We start from the raw sequence: 22,500 nt of genomic DNA, 5'->3' as shown, positions 1-22,500 counted from the left end.
GAGGCGACGCCTTGGGGGCCCCAGGTGGCCCCTGGTGGCCCCTGGGGGCCCCTGGGGGCCCCTGGGGGCCCAGGTTCAGGGAAAGAAGCAATTATTGCTAAATTTATTGTTGTCAGAAACGGGTGAATAGTGAAACTGGTGTCAGCTGTTTGACCCCCTGAAACACCAGGCTTCACCCGGCCCCCCCTCAGTGCGTTCACTGTCACCCCTCCATCTCTGCTGATTCGTTCCCAGCGCAGTGAATTAGGGTGACATTATCCGGGGGGGGGGGGCAGGATGGATTCTTGTCCCGTTTCCTCTCTGAGCTGAAGCAGACGGACCGACGGTGCGTTCGCTGTCCTCGTCCTTATCGCCGCTTCCTGATCGGAGAGCGTCCACCGTCTGGATCCCCTCCTGGACGTCCATCTGTTCGTCTGCGTGGCCCCCTCCCGGCTGGACAACCGTCTGGTGATCTCCATGACAACAACAACAACAACAACAACATCCTCCTTCCTCACACCTTCAGCTCCGTCCCGTTTCCTGATTCTCCTCCGTGACTCCAGGAGGCGTTCCACTTCGTGACGCTCCGTTCTGAGCGTTCAGCTCAAACACACACACACACACACACACACACACACACACACACACACACACACACACACACACACACACATACACACACACACACATACACACACACACACACACACACACACACACACACACACACACATACACATACACACACACACACACACATACACACACTCACTCACTCACACACACACACACACACACACACACACACACACACACACACACACACACACACACACACACACACACACACACACACACACACACACACCCACACACACACACTGGTGCATTGATAACATGACGGTTAAGGTTCTTAACATGAAGGAGGCTGAGGGGTATCCAGAGAAACACACCCCTGAGGGGATCTGGGTCGTCCTCACCTCAATGGGGGCGCAGGTCACCTGAACGGGGTCACGTGTGAGACGTCCATGATGCTCCTGGTTGGTCCTGGTGGGGTTTTTAGTTGGTAGTCATGTGATACCGTTCTCGCATCCTATTGGCTGACAGCATCCTGAAGCGTTCTGCGTTCTGTGAGTCTCTGACCTCCGTGAGACACGAAGTGTTTTTAACAGTCTGTCAGGGGGTTTTGGAGGTGACACAGACAGAAGGGGGTTTAATATCAGGATGGGGGGGTCACAAACGTTTACATTACCCTAAATAATAAGATGAATAGTTTCTCGATCGCGGATTCTTTAACCGCGTGTGGTTCCTGGAACACGTTAGCGTGAGGAGCGAGGGATCAGGGTATTCTCTGCTCTAACTATGGGATGGTGCGTGACAAAGGAGCCACTTGTCAGCTCCTGCATATGTGAAGGTGAGCGGGGGCTTCTTCCGACCGGCCCAGCGCTCATGAATGTGCATGAGGACGCCTGAGATCTGAGACGGCTTGAGGAGATCTCAGGCTTCAGTGTGGGGAGGAGGGAAACGGTTGGATTACCTGTGTGCACGGGGGCGTGGGAACGCGCCAAACGGGTTACACCACGTACACACAGTATATTAAAAGCATGCATCCCAATCCTCTCACAAAGCATCATGGGAAACCCATTAGCTTTGACTCGTGGTGCTCTCACACATGAAAACCGTCACACAAACAGGAAGCGGTCACTGAACTTCAGCTCAAACCTTCATTATGAATGTTCCACCGCAGGAAAGTGTGGGAAAATGTTCTGTCTTTTCCCATAATGCCTCACTCACGGGTCGCCTCCTTTTCATGCAGCGGACCACCCCAGATGAGTTCTTGTTCTGCACGCCGGCGCCGCTCTGCAGCGGCGGTGGGGAGGCGGCGTCGTTAGACGCCAACGCTTCGTCCGTGGCTTTGGCCTTGATTACAATCTGTGTGTCGCAGCGCGGGGCCCCAAATGAAGGGGCCCCTGCAGAAGGGCCCCGTGGAAGGCTTCCATTGGACGTGGATCAGGTTTAGAACAGCTTTCTCCAACATAAAGTCATGCAAACGTTTCCCCATGTGGTCGATGTTAACGACAGGTTGGGGCGTGAAGCTAACCAATCCCGTGTGGATGTGGGGGGCAGGGGGGGTACTCTCATTGTGCTTTTGTTGTCTGCAGTGAATGCTTATAGATCCAGCATTCAGATCCAGGACTCATTAGTCTTAAACAGACGGATCCAGAGAACAATTCGGCGTCGCTGGCAGCAGCTGGACGTGATTAATTACAGCCTCACGCGCTCCTGGTTTTACCCACGTCCACAATCAAATATGAATGAAGCAGGAGGGGAAGTGTGGGACAAACACCCCCTCATTGTTTCTGAGTAAACACATTAACGTAGTGACACACAGTCAGATCACTGGTTCACTTAGTCAGGACATCAGATTAATGATGAAGAAGTCTTCTGGTCAATGCTGAGCATTAACTTCCTCTAGAGCTGGGGGGTCAAACTGATCTTCACGGATGTGTCATCAGCATCACGGCTGTCCCCAAAGGGCCAGATGTAGCTGATAAATGTAACTAAATGTAACTCAGTGTAATGTAACTAAATGTAACTACTCCTTAATGTAACTAATAAATGTAACTAAATGTAACTCAGTGTAATGTAACTAAATGTAACTACTCCTTAATGTAACTAATAAATGTAACTAAATGTAACTCAGTGTAATGTAACTAAATGTAACTACTCCTTAATGTAACTAATAAATGTAACTAAATGTAACTCAGTGTAATGTAACTAAATGTAACTACTCCTTAATGTAACTAATAAATGTAACTAAATGTAACTCAGTGTAATGTAACTAAATGTAACTACTCCTTAATGTTAAATAACTGAATTTCTGACTGATTCTAGTTCCAAACATTACAGTTAGACAGAAAAAACATGTTTGTTTGTTTCTCTGTTCTAACATAAATCCTTTAATTTGTCAGGTTATTAAACCCACAGAACTCCATCAATCAAGGATCAAACTATCAATCAATAAAGAAAAATAACATCAGACACAAGTTAGGACGTTAACTTTGTTCACAACGTTTAGTCAGAGTTAAGATGGGCTGAACTACTGCATTGTGGGAAATGTAGTTTTGGCTCAAAGCACACATTTGACCCATTTATTTTTAGACACTCTGACCTTTAATGCTCTCGAGGGGCCATATTAAATTATGTGGAGGGCCACATTTGGCGGGCCTTGAGTTTTACACATGTGATCTAAAATGAGCAGAGTTGTATTTAATGGTGTCAGGCTGTAAAGTGAGACCTCCATCAGAGCTTTGAGTCTCGTAGTTGTGTTGTGCTTCATAATGGGCCTGTAAAGCTGTTGTAAAGCTGCTGTAAAGCCGCTGCTGTAAAGCCGCTGCTGTAAAGCCGCTGCTGTAAAGCTGCTGTAAAGCCCCTGCTGTAAATCAGCTGCTGTAAAGCGGCTGCTGTAAAGCTGCTGTAAAGCTGCTGTAAAGCCCCTGCTGTAAAGCCCCTGCTGTAAAGCCCCTGCTGTAAAGCTGCTGTAAAGCCCCTGCTGTAAAGCTGCTGTAAAGCCCCTGCTGTAAATCAGCTGCTGTAAAGCGGCTGCTGTAAAGCTGCTGTAAAGCTGCCGTAAAGGTGCCGTAAAGCTGCTGTAAAGCTGCTGTAAAGCTGCTGCAAAGCTGCTGTAAAGCCGCCGTAAAGCTGCTGTAAAGCTGCCGTAAAGCTGCTGTAAAGCTGCGGCTGTAAAGCGAGTGGATCTGCTGGTACCCAGAGGATGCTTGTCGTTGGCCTTGCCCTTCTTCAGTGCCCCTCTTTGGCTCGGCGGTAATGAGACGTCTGTATTTACACCCTGACCTGATTACTAATGCGGAGGCAGCAGAATGCCATCTCACGTCCACCCCCCCAGCCTTCATGTCTGACACCTGGACGGCAGGGAATTAAAAACAGTTCCTCATATCGCAATCGGGCCGATGCATCGGAGCTGGGCGCCGTGGAAACGACGCTATCTGCAGAAAACAGAAACGAAGGAGGGGGGGGGGCAGTTATGGATGTGTAGCTTCTAGTTAGTGTACTTACAGTGACCCCCTCCCAGTCATTTGTGTGTGTTTGACATTAGCGTGTCATCACTGAACAGTCCCAGAGGGACATGTGTGGGGGGGTGATGGATCAGTCCAGGTTGGGGTTGGTCATGGAGACGTCAGCGGAGGAGAAGACCGACGCCCCCTTTGCTGCTAAAATGTCAAACTTTTTGTCTGACCTGGTGTTGGACTGCGTAACCATGACGATAAGACATTCCTCCTCCTGCAGACAGGAACAGGAACCAGAATGTTTGAGCCGACATTAACGTCACATGACTGCAGCTGTTTGTCAAATATTCTCCTCATCATGTTCAGACAGCGTGGAGTCAGTGTAGCTTCAAGCTAGCGGGGATGCTTCACTCTGGGGGGGGGTCGCCCCCTCCATCGCCTGTTGAATCATCAGTATTTGAATCTGTAGGGTTTCAGTCATTCATGAGGCCCCGAGGGCCACGGAGGGCCACAGAGCTGCCTCCTGTTGGGGGAAGTAGTGGGAATAGAACCCCCCCCCCACCCCCGGGTATCTCCCCTTCAGCCCCATTAGCAAATAAGTCCAAACGGCCCCCTGACACGCCCCTAATGAGACCCCAGACTATCCTCTGCCTCATTGCCTTCATCCTCCTCCTCCTCTGCAGTCGGGGGGGCGTCCCACTCAGAGATGGGGGGGCGTACCTGTGTGTGTCTGCCTCAACCCCCTCCACCATCCATCAGCTCCACGTACAGCACGGGGATCTGGATGGGGGCGTCTCTAGCGGTCGATGGAGGAGTGTTTCATTCGTGTACCTGGGAGTCCCGCCTGACTTCCACAGCGTTGGGGGGGGAGGGTCTGCAGACACCCCCCATCAATACAAACACTATTCAGCTCTGCCCCCCTTAAACCACCAACACACATGGACCAATGGGAGCACTGCTGGGGTGTTCAGACGATCAGATTGGAGGATAATCCAGAACACAATCTGCATTTAACAGGATTAATACGAAGATAATCCTGTTCTGGTGACGCCATCACCTCCTTGGGTGGGAAAAGTCACAGTCATGTCAGCCAATCAGTGACGGGGGGGCGGGGCGTGGCGTCACCACAGTGGGATCATGCATCGCTCCGTGTCTACCTGATGAATCTAAAGAATAAACACACCTGAGCAGCGCTAGTTTGAAGTGGCTTAGCATTAGCGTGGTGTCGCCACGGCTACATGCTAACACGCTAACATGGGGACACCCTGCTGTAGGAAACGATGACATCATCTTCCTGACTCGAGCCCATGATGATGTCATCAGCATAAGACAGGAGAACGGAACGTCAGGCCGCCTCCTTCTCCCTCCATTAACCCTCGACCCTCCGTCCCTCCTCACCCCTCCATCTCTCCTCACCCCTCCGTCTCTCCTCACCCCTCCATCTCTCCTCACCCCTCCATCTCTCCTCACCCCTCCATCTCTCCTCACCCCTCCGTCCCTCCTCACCCCTCCATCTCTCCTCACCCCTCCATCTCTCCTCACCCCTCCATCTCTCCTCACCCCTCCGTCCCTCCTCACCCCTCCATCTCTCCTCACCCCTCCATCTCTCCTCACCCCTCCATCTCTCCTCACCCCTCCATCTCTCCTCACCCCTCCATCTCTCCTCACCCCTCCATCTCTCCTCACCCCTCCATCTCTCCTCACCCCTCCATCTCTCCTCACCCCTCCATCTCTCCTCACCCCTCCATCTCTCCTCACCCCTCCATCTCTCCTCACCCCTCCATCTCTCCTCACCCCTCCATCTCTCCTCACCCCTCCATCTCTCCTCACCCCTCCGTCCCTCCTCACCCCTCCATCTCTCCTCACCCCTCCATCTCTCCTCACCCCTCCATCTCTCCTCACCCCTCCATCTCTCCTCACCCCTCCATCTCTCCTCACCCCTCCATCTCTCCTCACGTGTTGGGGGCGTCTTCCTGCTTTGTTTCGCCGCCTCTGAGGCTGTTCAGGAAGTCGCGTCACGTACGTCGATGTTCCGCCGCCGATCTGAGGAGTTTAGATGACTTCCTGTGTGATTTTCAGCGCGTGTGTTTGTGGTCACGTGTTTGTGGTCACGTGTTCGTGGTCACGTGTTCATGGTCACGTGTTCATGGTCACGTGTTTGTGGTCACGTGTTTGTGGTCACGTGTTTGTGGTCACGTGTTCGTGGCGGTGTGTGGATCGGTTTGCGTGCTGCTCGCTGTTCTTTGATGTTAGTGTGTTTGCAGCGTTTAGCGTCCAACACCAGGAACTCCCTCTAAAAGTTGCCCCTCCACTCCAATGACCACGGGGTTGAACTGGGGAGTAATCTCCCGCACCAGATTGGTGGGGCTGCGTGTAGCGGCCCAGCTCTGATGTTTATTGGGATTTATATCACTGGATTTACCCACAAGCTACAAAATAAATTACAAATTTCCAGCTACTTGGATCATCCAATTTGAAAACGGAGGGAAACGGAAAATATGGTCTGTAAATCCCAAACACAGAAGGTCATAAATATGAACTTTAAACGTCCATGAGGGTTGGGGCTATGGGAACAGCCTCGTTCCATGTCGTGTGGAGCGTGCAGTGGAGGAAAGTAATTTTACTTCATTACATATTCAGTTACTTGAAAATCACTGGAGAAGCTCATAAATGGCTGTTTGTCAAAGATTACACCAGCGGTTTCCATGACGACTGGTTGGGTTTGATAATTGTTCTACATTCCTCGTCTAACTTCTCAGATGTTTTTATTTTAATAACGGCTTAAAAAGCCAACATTTCACAGGAAAACAAAGAAACGGGCGTTTGCTGACCTCGCTCTGCGACAGACGTCAGTCGGAGCGGTTCCACCCCGACCGATGACGACAGCGTCGGGTTAAAACCCTCTCATAAAGCATGAATTATAAAGAGCCTGTGACAGGACAAAGCTTTTATTTCCTACAGGATGTTTGCAGGAGTTCTGTAAAGTTAATGACTGATTATTCTGCAGGTAGGATTCAGCCGCAGGAACATTTTATTGGATTTTCAGCATCCAGAAGGTCTTTGAAGGATTCCTTATCATCGCTGCACAGGAGAGTTTACAGGACCGCTGCTTCTCAGGTCCTCAGGATTGTCCATAACGCTTGAACCAAACATGGCCTCACATGAACATGATCTAAGGACCAGGATGGATTCTAGGGGAGGGGTTCCTGGTCAAGATGTGAACGTCTGCGTTCAAAGCCCACATTTATCAAGTGTTTTAAAGTAATTGAAATGAAGCAGATGGGGGTTTTGTTGAGCCCCTCAAACTGAACCTGGTTTTCTTCCTGATTGACTGAACGTTTAAGAAATAGATGCTGGGTCGTTGCTGGTGTTTTAAATCCATTTTTAGAGGCACTGTTTTTCACTTTCATGCGGTCGAGTGGATTTGTTGCTATTCAACAGCCCACAAGAGCTGAATGCTAGAATATATTACAGTCCTATAGTGGGGGGGTGTTCTCCACTCCTTATGTAACAGGATGCTGAAGGAGGGAATCATGGATTCATTCCAGCACCAGAACAACGACCTGTGGTGACCCGCGAGAACGACTCCAGCCAAATGTTTATTCTTGAGAGGGGGGGGCTGAATTATTCAGGATAATATTGGTTAACAAACCCCATTAAGCGGGGTGGTGGGGGGCCGTTCTGTTCCCTGGAGCTGCTAAGTGAGACACACGGGCTCATTAAAGCCCCCGTCAGTCCGTAATGAACGTACTCAAAGGAAGACGTGGTCAGACTTAGAAGTGAGGTGTGAAGGTTAAAGGTCACCAGCATCTGTGGTGACCTTTAACCTTTAACACACACCAGACCGCTAGAATGTAGTCCGGACTGATCAGAATGAACGAAACCAAACCGTCCACGCTCTACGCTCGTAGATTTTTGGCAGGCAGTCACATGATACCGTTCTCACATCCTATTGGCTGACAGCATCCTGTGGCGTTCTACGTTCTGTGAGACATGAAAGGGTTTTAAAGAGTCTGTCAGAGTGTTTTAAAGGTCACACAGATGGAAGGTGGTTTAATATCAGGATGGGGGGGTCAGGTTTAATATCAGGATGGGGGGGTCAGGTTTAATATCAGGATGGGGGGGTCAGAAACGTTTAAATTACCCTCAATAATAAGATAAAGAGTTTGTCGCTCTATCCTGGAATTCGTTGATCGCGTGTGGTTCCTGGAACGCGTTATTTTTCTATGAATGTTAACCAGCAGCACCGGTGGACCTGAAACACACGACTTGAAGGAGCGGGGGCCGTTCTGACCCCAGAGCCTCTCCGATCGCTCGCCTGCGGCGCCTAAAGAGCTTCTCACCAGACAAGGAACGGCTCTCTGGAAACAGAAAGCTTCATCCTTTTTTCATGACCTTCCTGGAAATGGTTCCTTTACTCAGGATCAGGCTGTAGTCTCAATACGACCCCCCCGGTCTGACCCACCCTCGTCTCTCCTTCATGGGCTGATAATGAATTTGATTTAATAAGCGTCTCCTCGGAGGAAGCCGTACTAATTAACAAACAAGGAGCTGATATTTCCATCCTGCCCTCCCAGGAACGCGTGCTTGTTTTTCCGATCAGAGCGCCGTCGCCGTGACGGTCCGGACCGGCGTTTGCACGAATAAAAACAGGGTTAGCATTAACACGGAACAGATACCCTCATTTTTAATGAGGGGGTAGGACGAACAGATCAAATTGATCTCAATGTGGTCGCTGGAGACACGCTGAGGGTGGGCGTCCTGTCCTGGACCCCAGACCGGTTCCCCCCAGCGATGTGTGGCTGCGCTGCTGAAGCGTGTTTAAATAAAGGTTCCACAGTGTCGAAAGTTGCAGCAAATCCTGCAGGAGACATGAAGTTAGGTGGATGTGGTGGTCTTAGCTCCACGCCATCAGGGCGCGCTGCTTTCTGCTCTAACCGTGACGTCATCATTGATTTAAAAAAGTAGTTTTCTCCCAAATATTTTATTTCTATTTACAGATAAATGAAATCTCCACCTCGCTTCCTGTCCTCGTCTCTCCACATCCTTCAGAGGAGGAGACACATGAGCCCCCATTATTTAATCTTTATGCTTTTCTCTGTTCCTGCTCATTACGGCTGATGTAAATGTGCCAAACCCAGCCGGGGGGGGGGGGGGGGGGGTTGGATGTGACGGATGTGTCGGAGCGTAAATAACACGAGGACGTCAGCGCTCTGAACGCCGCTGATTCTCAACGCCACACATCATCCTGCCCAATCAGACGCCGTCTTTCGTTCCTTTGCTTTGTGATTGAAGATTTGCTGCATATTTCATCTCCTCCAGAGGTTACGTAAGCGGCCCGTCGCCAGGGGTGACGCCGACACGAGGGAGCGAGCTCTCGTGTGAGGAGGTGCAGAAAGAGCAGCGAGGTTAGAAAGAGGAGGCAGGAGTGTGAACCGACGATTCACCGGGATGAGCGATGAAGAGACGGAGAGGGAACGCCACAGGTGTGAACGGTGCTGTTAGAGGTGTCAAACCCAAGGCCCGGGGGCCAGACCTGGCCCTCCACATCATTTTATGTGGGCCACCAGAGAATAAAAAGTCATGTATCTAAAAATACATAGGTCAAAAGTGCTTTACACAAAAACTACATTTCCCACAATGCACTAGTTCAGCCCATCTTAACTCTGACTAAACGTTGTAAGCAAAGTTAACGTCCTAACTTGTGTCTGATGTTATTTTTCTTTATTGATTGATAGTTTGATCCTTGATTGATGGAGTTCTGTGGGTTTAATAACCTGACAAATGAAAAGGATTTATGTTAGAACAGAGAAACAAACAAACATGTTTTTTCTGTCTAACTGTAATGTTTGGAACTAGAATCAGTCAGAAATTCAGTTATTTAACATTAAGGAGTAGTTACATTTAGTTACATTACACTGAGTTACATTTAGTTACATTTATTAGTTACATTAAGGAGTAGTTACATTTAGTTACATTACACTGAGTTACATTTAGTTACATTTATTAGTTACATTAAGGAGTAGTTACATTTAGTTACATTACACTGAGTTACATTTAGTTACATTTATTAGTTACATTAAGGAGTAGTTACATTTAGTTACATTTATTAGTTACATTTAGTTACATTTATTAGTTACATTAAGGAGTAGTTACATTTAGTTACATTACACTGAGTTACATTTAGTTACATTTATTAGTTACATCTGAACTGGCAGGGGGTTAACGTTCCTGGGGGGGGGGGGGGGCAGAAGGTTAATGTGGGCGTCGCCAGCCCCAGCCCGTCTGTCTCCACTCCCCCCAAACAGCAGCGGTTAACCCTTCAACCACCGGCTCATCATCACGTCATGTCGCTGTCAGACGCTCCTGACGCCGCGTGGAACACAAAGACTCCAGAGCTTCGTTCTCCTGACTCTCACCATCTCTGCTGTGACTCGTGCTGTGACTCGTGCTGTGACTCGTCAGAAGTATTGATCATGTGACCTGTGAGCTTCTCCATCGTTCTGCGTTCTAATCTGGTTAATCTGGCTGAAGGCCTCCCATCCTTCTCGTTTGTGGAGCTCCAGCTCCCTCCAGATTGAAGCAGATCTCCTCTTCAGGAGCGCTCGGCGCCCCCGGGGGGGGGGGGGTCGGATGGATCCGTCTGAAGCTCTGGGGGCTCGTTCTGCTGCCAGTGTAACGGATGGAGTCGGAGATGTTGGCTTTGCCTTCACAGCGGAGACAGAAGGAGCTGAAGCTGATCGGCGTCTGGTCTGTCTGCTCCTGTTCAGGCTGACGGAGCCCATTGTCCCCCGTCAGCGCGACGCCTCGCTCCCACAACGCAGGACGTGGGAGTTCTTTTGTCTGGGGCAACAGGAAGTGGGTTTAATCCCCCTCTTCACCCAACCAAAAGCTTCCCCTCTGCTCACCTGAGGAGCGCCGCCCGTTTCTCCCTCGTGCATCAGCTGAAGCAGCTGAAGCAGCACGGCCTGAACGCTGAGGCGTGGTGAATAAGCCGATTTCACCGCTGTTAATTCTTCTGGCGTCAGACGGAGTCACACAATGATTTCTGCCCCCCGACCGGAACAAAGCAGGTTAGAGACGACGCCTCCAATAACTCCAGTGCCTCCAGAGGAGCCTTCAGCTTCAGCTTCAGCTTTAAGTCATGACGGCTGCTTCAGTTAAACGGAAGACGTTTCTCAATCTGACTCCGTGGACACGTTGGCGTCCTGTTCCTGTTGGAACGCAGCCAGACTGGGCTGATTCCATTCAGATACAGCCAACAAGTTCTCCATGATGGAACGTTCAGACACAGACGTCCACCAGCTTCAAGGCGTTCTGGTTCCTAAACCAGCGCCTGGATGGAGGATGGGGTTAAAGGTCACGACCCCCCCGCTGCTCATTCTCCTCCTTCTCTTCAATCTTTTTGCGTGACCTTCTGTCTCATTCTACTTCCTGTCTCTGATACCCCTGATGTTTAAGCTGAAGGCGTCTCAAGGTCGTCTCCACGTCTGATCGCTGCTCAGCGGCGCTGCAGGAAATATCAAATATTATCAGAACGCAGCGTCAGGTTCGCACGCGCTCAGGCGCCGCCAGGAAGCGTAGCGCGGCGTTCCAGAAGCAAAGCCGCTTCCTGCCGAGTCCTCCCCCCCCCGGGGATTCTCTTCCTGCCTCTTTGAACAGTTTGGTGTGTGAGTGTGTGTGAACATCCCACTATGGAGACGCCACCACAAAGAGCCAATCCAGGCCTGTCCAATCACGCGCCACCACGGCCAGACTTCAGATTATCATACCTATTCGTCTCACTGAGGGGACGGTGAGATGGGGGAGGGTAATTAGGCAGACGGTTTAGGGCAGCGCAGGGCAACAGTAGGAGAACTTCTGCCGGTGAAATTTTTATCAAGTGTATTTTTGATATTTTTAAATCGTTTTAAAATGTTACATTTTTTTATTTTTAAAGTTCATTTTCCTGAAGTATATATATATTTTTTAATTATTTTTAAAAAAATATTTATTTATAATTTTTTTTACATTATTTTAAATTTTAAAATGCAATTTTTAACATTTTTTTCAAATTATTCCAATTAATTTTATTCTTGAAGTTTATTTTTATTTTGAAGTTTTCCTCCTTCAGGGTTTCTTCCAGCTTAGAGGTGATTCAGGACCGTTATCCCACCGCCCCTGAGCAGACTCTTTATCTCACGACCGTTTGTTTTCCTCCGACTCGTGAGGTGGGACGGTGTCACCCTGAAAACACACAAATCTCACTTTATGAGCTCAATTCAAATTTTTATTCCTTGGCTTTGTGACGGACGGGTCTGAAATGAATTCCCAGTAACGTGTTCCAGCCAATCCGCTGGTGTGTTGTGGCAAACAGGCCTCATAAGAACGGAGCAGCTGAACCTTTAACAGAGAAGAAGCAATCAGAGGATTGTCTTTACTGGCAGGAAGCAGCTGATAACCTGACGCTTCACGTTCTTCTCCTGCAGCAGCAGACGTTAGCTTTGGGTTGAAGTATCATGGAGAATACAGAACGGTGCGAGCACGTGTGGAATAGTTAACAAATAAAAGAGGGAATTCATCTCACTGGATGGTGCACAGACGCACTGGCTGAGAGTAAAGACATGAATAGTGGATGAATATGCTTATGTGTGGGGGGGTGCTGTACGCTGCAGCGTGAAGGATTCATCCTGACAGTCGGTACTCAGGGATCTGCTGACAGAGACCACGATGAACACGCTAAAGCCTGACGAGTTAAACCAGAAGAACGTTCTGATTCTGATTCAGGAGGCGTTTGAGGCTGAAATCTGATTGGTCCGTCCACTTCCTGTCTGAATGTTAAACAGATCTCTACCTGTGGATCGGGTTCGTAACCCTGACTGCTCCTGAGTGTCAGTGGAGGTGGGAGTTCACCAGCTCTGACCCGCGTGATGATGATGATGATGATGGTTGGAATGGCGCCGTTAGCCCCCACTGCTCTCTGGCCCCTAAAGGTGTGTCAGTAGATTTGGTTTCTGCATCCAGGTGTTCAGTCCCTGAGTGACAAACAGCCTGAAAGTCTTTGTTCGTACCTCAGTGGGATTTACCAACATGTTAGCCGTTAGCAAGGCCGCTAGCCGTTAGCGAGGCCGCTAGCCGTTAGCGAGTCCGCTAGCTGTTAAACCAGGAGTGTGAAGGGCTCAGATGCTGATGTCCCCGTTAGACGACCTGTGAGGGGACAGACGTGAACACAACCTAAAAACTCACGCTGGTTGCCATGGTTTCCTTTGAAGTGGTTGTGAAACATGTTCTACCCATGAAGCTGAATGTCACGCTTTAACAACGACACCGTTCAGCTTCAGTATTGAATGTTAAGACGACACAAAGCGACGCTGGGGTGATGAGTGTGTCGTTCAGTGGGGGGGGGGGGGGGGCGCACGTCTGGATTGGGGGAGGTGCTTGAACCTGAACGCAGGTCGTTCATCATCTGACGCTGCAGACGCCTCATCAGCATCATGACAGACGTCAGCGTGAACAGAACCTCATCCACTCACTGAGGGCACACGTCCTTTAATCATGGTATCAATGGAGGTGATGGAACGGCGTTAATAACAGGATTTATTGATTACTGAGTCAGAACCACAGTCCTGTCTGATGGGGTGACCACGTGATGTTTTCGTCCTCCTGCCTTCGACGCTCCGATCCAACGGTCGATGTGGTTCTGCTGCTGCATCGCCGTTCCTCTCCTGCGTTTTCAGAAACACGTTAACACATCATGTGAGACGGAATATCGTCCACATCCGTGTTGACAGACTCACACGGAGCAGCCGGCGTCCTCCTCAGGTCAGGACTGATGCACCCCATCGATGTATCCTCTACAAACCCAAGCGTATCTGTGAAGTCCTCCCGCCCCCTGAGCGGCTCACCACTACAGACGAAGTGTTTTTGTGAGGACTGTGGCCTCAATCACTGAACCATCAGCTTCAGAAGCTCCTCGATAAGACAGGGCTGTAACCGATAGCGCCGAGCAGCCGCCGCGCCGCCGGCTAATAGAATGTCATGAATGGAACAAAGATTCTTCAAAAATATGAAACTGCTGCAACTTTTAGCCCTGAGAGAAAGACGATGAAGGCATGAACAACGGAGACGACTGGGACGTTCTATTCTACCGATTGGGATTGTCGGGTCTGCGGGGGCTGGAGGACATTTCTGTCGCCGCTTCCAGTTTACCTGTCCACACAGGTCAGATCTGGGTGTATGGTGTTGAAGTGGAGCCAAATAATATGGTCCTAAAGACCCTTGGTCCTCCAGCTTCGTGTTCGTTTTCTCTTGGTTGTGGACAATTTCTGAACAGAGTTAAATAAACAAAACACTCAGTGAAATGTCGAAGCTTCAAAGTTTATTTTTCAATTGCAAAGAGAATATTCTCGGCACTTTGTCTCATGGGAGATTACTTCCTGCAGAGTGCCCGGATGCACTTGCAGCACATGGATTTTATGCACATCAGAAGGCGGGGTTCACCTGGTATCACAACAGCTGCAAGATAGCAGGCAAGACAGTGGGCTACATTCAGGTGATGTCATGGTGCGCCAATTATCTGAGAAGAAAGAGGAAGACGGCCTTGCAGACGGCCTGGCAAGAGGTGATAAGCAGACAGGTCATGAAAACTATCGTAGCTATACGCCAATTATCTAAGAAGATATACGCCAGTTATCAGAGAAGAAAGCGGAAGACGGCCTTGCAAGAGTTTCTGCTCGACTAGCTGTGCAATTATCTAAGAAGATATACGCCAATTATCAGAGAAGAAAGCGGAAGACGGCCTTGCAAGAGTTTCTGCTCGACTAGCTGTGCAAGCAATTTAGCATAAGTCAGCAGTTCTAACTGTCACGTGATGTGACCTAAGATGAACTTTAAGCTCAGCAACTTTCCACATAAAAAGATATAATTCCAACATAACATAAAAAGATATAATTATAAAAAGATATAATTCCAACATAACATAAAAAGATATAATTATAAAAAGATATAATTCCAACAATCCCCCTTTTGGACTCGAAAGAGTCCAACACCTAATCAAAAGTACCAGCAGGGTCATCAGCGTCTTGGAGAAGAGACATGCTGTAGGGAGGGGGAGGACCGGATTTACCTTCTATGGTGGTGGTGATCAGACGGACCATCAAGGAACGAATACAGGGAACGCAGCAACAACCACAAGTGACTATAATGGCAACAAAGACGGCTATAGACATGAACAAAGAAATAAACAACGTTTTCCATTTACCAAACATGTTAGTAAACCAGTCATCCAAAGGATTATCAATACCAGAGTGCTCGTGCATAGTATCGGAGAGAGCACGCAAACCTTCCAATGCTCTGGTTACAGAGCCATCAGGAGCTGTGTTATTAGGGATAAAGGTACAACACATATCCCCAAACATAGAACAGACACCACCTTTTTCAGCTAGGAGCATGTCCAGGGCCATACGATTCTGAACAGCCATAAGGGAAGTAGGGGCCATCTGTTCAGACAAACCTGCAATTGCATCACGGGTCAGATTAGTCAGCCGCAGAACATTGTAATGAATATAATTAATACGATCAACATTCTTATTGGGCGTAACCGGGAAAAGGGCCGCAATCAAAGGAAAGTTTTCAAACCCCGCAGCAACTTGATCAGCCAATTTGTACTCATTTGGAACACCACGGGGAACACCAATTGCATCCATGTAGGTGGGATTATCTATAGATAAATCAAAAGTGGTAGGGGCCGAACGAGGAGTCCGAGATAAGACATGGCGTCGTCGACGGGCAGTTAAACTAATAGGAAGGTCAGAGGAGGACTTCAAGCGTTTCAGCTGGTCGCCTAAGAGAAGCAAAGGAGCACGAAGACGAACCATGGCACACACACCTCGATATTTGCTGGTGAGGCGAGCATGAAGGCCACCCTTGCCACAGTAATAGTACAAGCCTAATCTGGCCCAAAAGCCTAACTCGGCCCCTGGTCTGGTAATGTTACACCACGTGGAATCAAGAGAACCTAGATCAACGGAGCCTGCGGTAAGATTAAAACACACATAGGAACCATTGGCAGGGTCTGGAGTAAAAGGGCCTGTAACAGTAAGATTGTCAGCGGGAGGAAAAATACTTCCCAAAGTGGTGCAGCCTTCATCTCGTCCGTGGGTCAGGCTAAGCATGCAACCATAGCCGTGAGCGTCACTTGGAATCAAAGGAGCAGGCGTGGTGGTCAATTGGGGTCGAGCAGAAGCACAAGCAACACAACTACCATTAATCTGTTCTCGCGCAGTATTAGCAATCCAAGAAAGCCAAACATTACTCTCAACAAAACCTGTAGCTTTAGCAATGAGATCCTCAGCTTTAAGTTGAGTATAATCAATAGCAATAGGAGTTCCAATGAGTTGATGTGGTGGGGGAGGGACCTGAGATGGAGAACTGTGGTTAAAGACAATGGTGGGAGCAGGCACAGGTGCAACCCGAGACTTAACGAGGTTAATACGGATGATACCCCATGTGTCCTTTCCGGTCTGGTCAACACCTAAAATTAAATGTAGAAAATCTGTAGAGCAAAACCTGCTGCCGGGAGAGAACCTTCCGCAGGGTTCCATAACACTAGCATGACATTGAGATGTTGGGAAAAATAGGGGTTTAATGGACAGAGTTAAAGGATTACTTGTGGGGGAGTAATCCCTTTGCAGAGAAAAGAAGGAGCCCAATCCAGAAGTGGGGGGCTGGAACCCATGTTCTGTGGAATACCAAACAGAGGACCAAGAAGCACACCACGGGTCATTAAGGGAGTTGTCACTGTGACCGCAGATGTAAACATCATAGTGTCGCCATGGTGCGCCAGGACCCCTGCAGTTAATTACTTTGCAGAGATCAAAGGTATAAGAAGCTGTAGCCCCCTCAGTGTAGCTAAGCGTTAACCCACCATACTGTTGTAAACATTTGTCAGGAGAGGATGCAGCAGTGACAGCCAAAAGACTAAAAACAAGGAAATACAGCATGTTTTTTTTTTTTTTGTTTTGTTTTTTTTTTAGACTGAAGATAACGGTTGTTGCTTGTAGAGAGGGAGGTCTTGCACCTTTTCCTCTGGGTTGACCCCTCTGGATACTGGCTCGTCCGGACGCTGGTTGAGAGCGATGCTCGGGAACGCTGCACCGTGACCGCTGGGGTCTCTTCAAAAGCTTAGGTCAGTTACTGAACGTAATTGCCTGCTCTCGGGTTGCTTTGTGACTTTACGCCACGTTGAACAACCACTCACTCGATGTCCTCAGTTGGAGCCGTTGCTCGATGTCCTCAGTTGGGGCGGATGCCCTAGTGGTCGTCACCACTATTAGCAGCTTTTGGAGAGGGGAGAGCGACTCCCGTTGGGGTCTTTGCAGGCCTGGTGGACGTCAGATGAAACCACGTGTCCCCTCTTCCTAGAAGCCGAACTGCGGTTCCGGTTCTCTCAATGACTTGATGGGGACCTGTCCACCTAGGTTCAGACCATTTTCGTTTGATTACTCTCAGCCACACCCATTCACACACATTCACACTTTTTGGTGGTTTCTCCTGTGGTTCTGTGAGATGGGAAAAATTGACTGTTAGTTCGCGGAGGCCTTTTGGGCCTTGGAATCCGGGAACTGGTTCCAATGGAGCTGTGGGAGCTGGAAAAGGTCTGTTAGTGTGTGCCTCAAATGGGGTCCAACCTGTGGATGAATTCAATGACATTCTGACATTCAACAGAGCCACAGGGAGGGCCTGTAGCCAATTCATCTTTGACGAGGCCATGGATTTTGACAATTTTTCTTTGATGTTGCGATTCATTCGTTCGACCTTTCCCTGTGACTGAGGGTGATACACAGCGCCAAAAGTGTGTCTCAATCCCAACATACTTTCCACCTGTTGTAGATGTTTGTTTTTGAAATGAGTTCCATTGTCTGACCTGATTTTTCTCGGAAAACCATGAGTTAGAATGTAATGGTTAACCAAATGTTTCACTACAGAAGCTGCTGTCTCTGCTCTGCATGGATAAGCCTCAGGCCATCCTGAAAAAGAGTCAACAATCACTAACAGGTATCGATACCCATTAACCGATTGGATCATGTCGGTAAAATCCATTGAAATTACCTGACCAGGTGCTGTCACTTCCTGGTCCTGCACCCCTGGAGGTGGTTTAGTTGTTGGCAGGCAATTATGCCTATTGCAAACACTGCAGTCCTGCAGTTCACTTTTCACAATTGTTCTCATGAACGGATGCCACCAGCCACAGAGACGTCTCAGTGTTTCGTCCGTGCCTACGTGGCATGGTCCATGGGCTTCTTGAATCAAAACTTTCAATTGTTTTTGAGGCGGCACAGGTTTACCTTCTTTGTTCCAGATTCCTTCATCATTCTTTTCACCCCCTTTTGCCTTCCACAAACTCCTTTCTTCTGGGCTAGCTTTCACCTGCCACTCTCGGATCACATCATTCGTTATTTTGCAATCAATTTCTTTGTCACTCACCGAGAGTTGGAGTGCTGGCTGATAACCTGCCACCTTTTTAGCAGCTGCATCTGCTGCGGCGTTTCCATTTGCAATCAGGTCATTTTTTCTGGAATGACCTGGACACTTGATAACAGCAACAGCTTTTGGCAACATCAGCATTTCCTGGAGATGCATTACCTCTTTCAGGTGTTTAATTGGACTTCCTGTTGCTGTCTGATAATTGTTCCGTTGCCATTCACTTAATGCAGTATGTACAACCAAATGAGCATAAGCAGAATCAGTGTAGATATTTACAGTTTGGTCTTTTGCGAGTCCTAGAGCTTCTGCGACTGCTAGGATTTCAGCTCTCTGTGCTGACTGTGGTCCGTCCAGTCTGACTTCCTTAACTGTCTCAAAATCGTCGTTTTGATGTTGAACTATGGCAAAACCTGATTGCAGGCCATCCATGCCTTTAAAACAACATCCGTCGGTGAACAACGTCATGTCGGGGTTAGTCAATGGCTGTTCGTACAAGTCATCTCTGAGTTTTGTGTCGTCTTGGACTTTTTCTGTACAAAAGTGTGGGGTACCTTCAATCAGACCATCAGCCATATTGATCCCTTCATGGATGAAGATGATGTGTGGTTGAGTGATGACCGATTCAATCTTGCGTTGGCGTCCTCCAGTCATGGTGAAGAATTGGCTTGTGATGTATTGGACAGTGCTGTGTCCAGTTCTGATGGTCAGTGGATGATGAAGTACCACGTGGGCAGTTTTCTGGACCAACCTAGCTAGTGCTGAGGCAAAAGATGAACAGGGCGTTTGGCGTTTTTCATAATTGTCCAATGGTGTTGAGACATACATACAGACGTTTCGTTCTCCTCTATCCCCCTTTTGAAAAAGCACAGCAGAAACACTGCTTGCTTTTTCAGCCACATCGAGGAAAAACATCTTATTGTAGTCAGGAATGGAAAGAGATGTAGCAGAGGCCAAACATGCCTTAAGGTGAGAAAAGGCAGCATCAGCGTCCGGAGTCCAGGCCAAAGCGGCTGAAAGGTTCCGCATGCCGACTTCCTTGACCATAGCACGGAGAGGATGCGTGCACTCTGAGAAGTCAACAACATGATGGCGAGAGTAGTTACACAACCCCAGAAAAGCTAGCATTTGCTTCACGGTAGATGGACGAGCAGAGTGTAAAATGTCTTCTCTGTGCGAGGAGGAGAGGCCTGTGCCCATCCGGGATACACAGCGACCAAGGAAAGAGACTTGAGTTCTGGCAACTTGAATTTTGGATTTAGAAACTTTAAGGCCTACTTCATGGAGACGAAGGAGCAGAGAGTGAGTCGTGTCCAGACAGGATTGCTCTGATGGAGCCGCAACCAGGAGGTCATCGACGTACTGGACGAGGAGCACACCGGGCGGAAGAGACAAAGGTTTCAGAAGCTCACGAAGATGGACGTTGAAGAGACCAGGAGAAAGGAGGAACCCCATGGGCAGACAGTTGTAGGAGTATCTCCTTCCATCCCAGGTGAAGGCCAGATAAGGTTTCATGGATGGATGAAGAGGAATACTGAAAAAAGCATTAGCCAAGTCGATGACAGTGAAGTGAGTGTGAGAGGGCGACAACAGTGAGAGTGCAGCATGAGGGTTCGGGACCGGAAGGGTGGGAGTGGTGACTGCAGCATTTATAGCTCTCAAATCATGGACCATCCTCCATTTGCCTGTACCTTTCTTTTCTACAGGGAGAATGGGTGTATTAAAAGGAGAGCTTTCAATTAGAGCAAGCACACCAGCTTCAAGCAACCCGTTTATGGTCTCAGTTACACCGGCCTTACCCTTCGCAGGAACCGGATATTGAGGAACCCAAATGGGACCCGGTTTCATTTGAAACGTGACTGGCGTGACGTCACAACGACCGACATCCGTAGGACCCTGGGTCCAGAGGGAGTCGGGAAGAGAGTCAATCAGCGCAGGTGCCAAATCGCTGTCGGATGTTTCTCTGCCATGGTGCCTGTCCAGGACGCTGTGTTCTAGGACGGAAGGGATCACAAATTCTGGAGACAAAATGCGATATGAGTCAAGAGATGCAGAATAGTGCAAACCAGAGTAGAATGTCGGCTTCCAATCATCAGCATCGATGCAAGCTTTCACGAAGGGACCCAGATCTTTCTGTGTGTGTTTTGGGGAGACAGCCAAGGAGACATGAGGATAGCAAGGCGGCATCGAAGGATCTGGAGGATCATCCATACGATACCACTTCTGCTGTTCGGGCGTCAAGGATACGGCCCAAGCCACACCCTGAGGTCCTACGTAGAGATCTTGGAGAGAGAGATCCCACGGGAGTCCTTCCACCTCCTGGAAGGCTCCCAGGAAAATTGTGTCTTCCATCCTGTCATAATACAGAGTACAATGCAAAGCGTCAGAGACCAGATCATAGGGGCGTAGGTGACGGACCCAGGGCGACCACTTTGTCCAGAAAGTCTCAACAGGGGTCCACTGTCCAGCATCAGTGTCCATCACAACCCAAAAGATGTCAGCATACATGCACACCACAGCAACTTTGGCATGTATCGGAAACATGGTGTTGACGGGGTTGGTGGCAGACAGGCACAGTCGGGATGATCCATCCGGAAACATCAGTTGCAGGCCGTCGGCAGAACACTTTATCAAAGGACACAACTTGCACATTAAATCACGCCCTAAAAGATTAGCAGGGCTGGAGGGAGCCAGGATAAAGGAGTGAGTTAATAACTGGTTGTGTGCAGAAACCAAAATGGAGGAAGTCTTTGGCAGGGCAATTTCTTCACCCTTGAACCCAACTAAAGGAATTACGTCATTGGTGACATAGGCGCCAGGAGGAAGCCGTTGGATGGTGGAATAACGGGCACCAGTATCAACCATAAAAGGAGTTGACACTCCTCCTACCGTAATGGTGATCATAGGCTCCTGCATGCCTATGTCCGTGGGTTCAGGGCATCTTCATTGTGAGAACTGTTCACCAGGGGGCAGACGCTGGCGATTCGGGACGGGCGAACCTTGGTTGGAGTCCACTGGGCGGCGCTGTTGGTACTGCTGCCGATCTAGAGACTGCCACCGTCCCATGTCTCTGCCACGTCCACGAGGGCGTTGGAATCCACGACCACGCCCCCTAGGTGGGGGCCTCTCGGGGCAATCTTTGACCCAATGACCTTCTCTGCCACAGCGGAAACATACGTAACGTTGAGTGTCAGCCCCACCCCAAGATCGTGGCCCCGACTGATACATCATTCTATCTGCATCATCAGATGGAAGAGCAGAGGCAGGAGAGGAAACAGAGTCCTCTTTCTTCTTGATGTCCTGGATCTGCATGACGGTCAATTGAGAAACAGCAGTTTGATGTTTTTCTACCTTAGTATCTTTTTCTTTGGCATGTCTCCTCAGAAAGTGTCTCAGGCAGGAACACCACCGGTCATCCGTCATTTCAGCCAGATCTGGTATGTTTTCCATGGCGGTAACCACTGTTTTGGGAATCCCCTTCAAAATGGAAGCTCGAAAGACTGAGTCATGGAAAGGCGAGGTATTATGTAGAAAACCTGTTTTAATGTGATATTCAGTTTTGGCCCGATCAACGTAAGTAGTCGCGTCCTCTCCAACTTTTGGAGTGAACACCATGTCATGGACAGCACACAGAGGCAAAGGGAAATGTGCGTTAAGACCTACGTCAATGCGGTCCAAATTTTCGTGGTCTAGAGGTTCATCTTTAGCCATACGACCCACCCCTGTTTCCTCTAGAACCTGTGGTAAGATAGACAAAGGACATACTTTAGTTAAAATCATTTGCATGTCACCACCACACAAGTCGTGGCCCATAGCCTGACGCTGCACGGATGCAAACCAATTGCGTCCCCCCGATGAAATAGGTGGCAATGTCTGAAGCATGGCATTGAGATCTGCTGCAGGGAAAGGGCGGTAGACGGCAACACGCCGTCCGGAGTTGGGGTCCACTGTATCCATCAATGGAGCTTGTACAGCGGCTCTGGATCGAGTCACAGGTCCCTCTGAGGTGGGCTGACAGGGAGGCGGGGTTGGA

General features: G+C 49.0%; 2 protein-coding genes across 19 annotated transcripts in view; one reads left to right on the top strand and one right to left on the bottom strand.

The window, feature by feature from the left end:
- The window catches only part of LOC137611911 (metabotropic glutamate receptor 4-like), a 152,714-nt gene that overhangs the window by 1,937 nt on the left and 128,277 nt on the right, over positions 1 to 22,500 (top strand). The gene's annotated exons all lie outside the window — the stretch shown is intronic.
- Positions 14,242 to 22,500, bottom strand: part of LOC137610359 (uncharacterized) — a 10,730-nt gene continuing 2,471 nt past the window's right edge. The window contains exons 2-5 of one of the 18 annotated variants that reach the window (XR_011038472.1): positions 22,131 to 22,500; positions 20,267 to 20,485; positions 18,096 to 20,167; positions 14,973 to 18,013 (exon numbers count right to left, since the gene is read on the bottom strand). The exon at positions 22,131 to 22,500 is cut by the window's right edge and continues 530 nt beyond it. Coding sequence is in view for 3 of the 18 variants with exons in the window: in XM_068337960.1 (XP_068194061.1) it covers positions 17,434 to 17,460; positions 21,819 to 21,944; positions 22,131 to 22,500 (523 nt within the window). In the remaining 15 variants the exon portion in view is untranslated. Of the gene's footprint in view, positions 20,168 to 20,266; positions 20,486 to 21,818 lie in introns of all 18 variants that reach the window. The other 17 variants (XR_011038476.1, XR_011038482.1, XR_011038488.1 and 14 more) reach the window with 17 other exon arrangements.

This window comes from Antennarius striatus, chromosome 2, assembly GCF_040054535.1.
Source record: "Antennarius striatus isolate MH-2024 chromosome 2, ASM4005453v1, whole genome shotgun sequence".
Classification (NCBI taxonomy): Eukaryota; Metazoa; Chordata; class Actinopteri; order Lophiiformes; family Antennariidae; genus Antennarius; species Antennarius striatus.
The sequence above is the reverse complement of the archived record's forward strand: the minus strand, read 5'-3'. Positions and strand labels throughout refer to the sequence as shown.